This window comes from Atta cephalotes, assembly GCF_000143395.1.
Source record: "Atta cephalotes unplaced genomic scaffold scaffold00013, whole genome shotgun sequence".
NCBI classification, from domain to species: Eukaryota; Metazoa; Arthropoda; class Insecta; order Hymenoptera; family Formicidae; genus Atta; species Atta cephalotes.
Window position 1 is genome coordinate 963,216 of NW_012130077.1, and position 2,228 is coordinate 965,443.

The following is a 2,228-nucleotide window of genomic DNA, read 5'->3' on the forward strand; positions in this document are numbered from 1 at the left end:
TGTGTGTGTGTGTGTGTGTGTGTGTGTGTGTGTGTGTGTGTGTGTGTGTGTGTGTGTGTGTGTGTGTGTGTGTGTGTGTGTGTGTGTGTGTGTGTGTGTGTGTGTGTGTGTGTGTGTGTGTGTGTGTGTGTGTGTGTGTGTGTGGTGTGTAGTGTGCGATGTGTATATGTGTTCGTGCGTATCGCATACTCATACGTACGAAAACAAACAAAACTCGTTGGTGGGAAAAACAAGATTGACGGCGCGAAAATTTGAAACAAAGCGTTAGAAGCGTGTTTTTATTTTATTGATAAATATAACTCAAACTATCGTTATAACTATCGTTTAACTATCGTTATAACTCAAATAGAACAACAAGTCGCGATAACATCAAAATAACGACATTAAAATAAATCTTAATAGATTGAAAAATCATTTTTAATATTCATTTTAAAACTATTTTAAAACCATTTTATTTTAATGTATTATAATAGCTTACATTCTGCTTGAAAAGCACGTTCTCAATATATACTGTATAGTCTCGCTATTTTCTTTCTTTTTTATTAACACCTAGTAATATCTATGATAATTTACACATAAAAAATAAAAAAATAAAAAAATAAAAAAATATACACATAAAAAAAAATTTACACATTAAAAAAATATGCAAATTACACCAAGTGTAATTGCAAGTGTGAAACTTATTATGATTTTTAATTAAAATATACTCGTTTTTTTATATTTATTTTTAAAATACTGCAGCGCACTTTTTACTTTATCTTTAGGAAGTAAAAGAAGGAAAATTAATAAAATCGTTTTACGTCGATAATCTAATCTAAAAATCATATAGGGTCTCTAAATGTAATCGTGATAAATCAACTATGAACATTTAATAATTAATGATAATTATAGGTGAACTCCAAAAACATTTATTTTTTATTTTTAATACATGTATATCTAATTTCGAAAAATTTAATTTTTACTGTTTTACTTTTAATATGTTTTTATCTTTACGATAATTCCATATTGAAATTTGGCGCTTTTCGCAAGAGCGTAGAATAGATCATGTGACCGCAAATCACACGAACGACATCTGTGCCGAAGAGCGAAGAGTTGTAAACAAACTGATAAAAATGGCGTCTGCCTTAGAGAATTTGGAGGCTCAATTGGAACTGTTTATCGAGAATGTACGACAAATACGCATTATAGTGAGCGATTTTCAGCCTCAAGGGCAAAATGTATTAAATCAGAAGATGTGAGTATTCATGCAACACGTATATTCGTAAATTCATACGTGGAAACGTTACCTTTATAAATTAACTTCGCATATCATGCGATACCTGATATAAATTATTTATAATCTACACACTCACGTGAGATTTTATAGATCTGTTCTTCTTAGCTGAATTTTTTGCACGATTTATCTTTCTTTTTTTTCTATTTATGTTTGAGAAAAAAAAAAGATGAATCCTGAACAAGAAGTTTTAATTAAAAAGAACAGATCTCATACTAATTTAACTATGAATTATAATTAATATCACTAAAATGTAAAACTCATTTTAAAAAATATAGGACAAGAAATGTCTAGATTCTAAGAAGTATACCTGCCTTTATGCCTGTTTTATTTTTTTTTATCTTCATCAGGAAAAAGAAAGGCAATAAGTGCAAATATTGATACACATCAAATCAAATACCTAGAATTATAATACCTTGAATAATACTGATCTAGAAATTCAATAAATCTTTTTCTTTGTAGTCAAGGTTTAGTCAATGGCTTACAAGAAATTGACAAGCTAAAATCTCAGGTACAAGATGTCCATGTGCCATTGGAAGTATTTGAGTAAGTCTAATAATATTGATGTTATTAATTTTTTTTCCGACAAATCTATTATTACAAAAACACTCGTTTTAGTTACATCGACCAAGGAAGAAATCCTCAATTATATACCAAAGACTGTATAGAGAAAGCTTTGACGAAAAATGAACAAGTCAAAGGAAAAATAGATGCCTACAGAAAATTCAAGGCAAACATGCTGGTGGAGTTGAATCGAGTTTTTCCACATGAACTAACCAAATATAGAGCGATTCGCGGAGATGAATAGGATAATTTAGTTTCAAGAACCAAGATTTTGATGGATACATGTGTCTCTGCGAATGATATCACACGATGTGTAATATATGTTCTTGGTAACTTCTATATTTATTAAAAAAACATTTCTTAAGCATGACACTTAATATTATGACACTTA

At 29.4% G+C, this 2,228-nt stretch overlaps 1 protein-coding gene across 1 annotated transcript; it reads left to right on the forward strand.

Moving 5' to 3' along the window:
- Positions 1-1,112: 1,112 nt before the first annotated feature.
- On the forward strand, positions 1,113-2,081 carry LOC105617403 (mediator of RNA polymerase II transcription subunit 10). Its single transcript, XM_012198957.1, has 3 exons — positions 1,113-1,234; positions 1,736-1,819; positions 1,892-2,081. The coding sequence occupies exons 1-3, from the start codon at positions 1,113-1,115 to the stop codon at positions 2,079-2,081; spliced, it is 396 nt and encodes a 131-aa protein (XP_012054347.1).
- Positions 2,082-2,228: the final 147 nt, after the last annotated feature.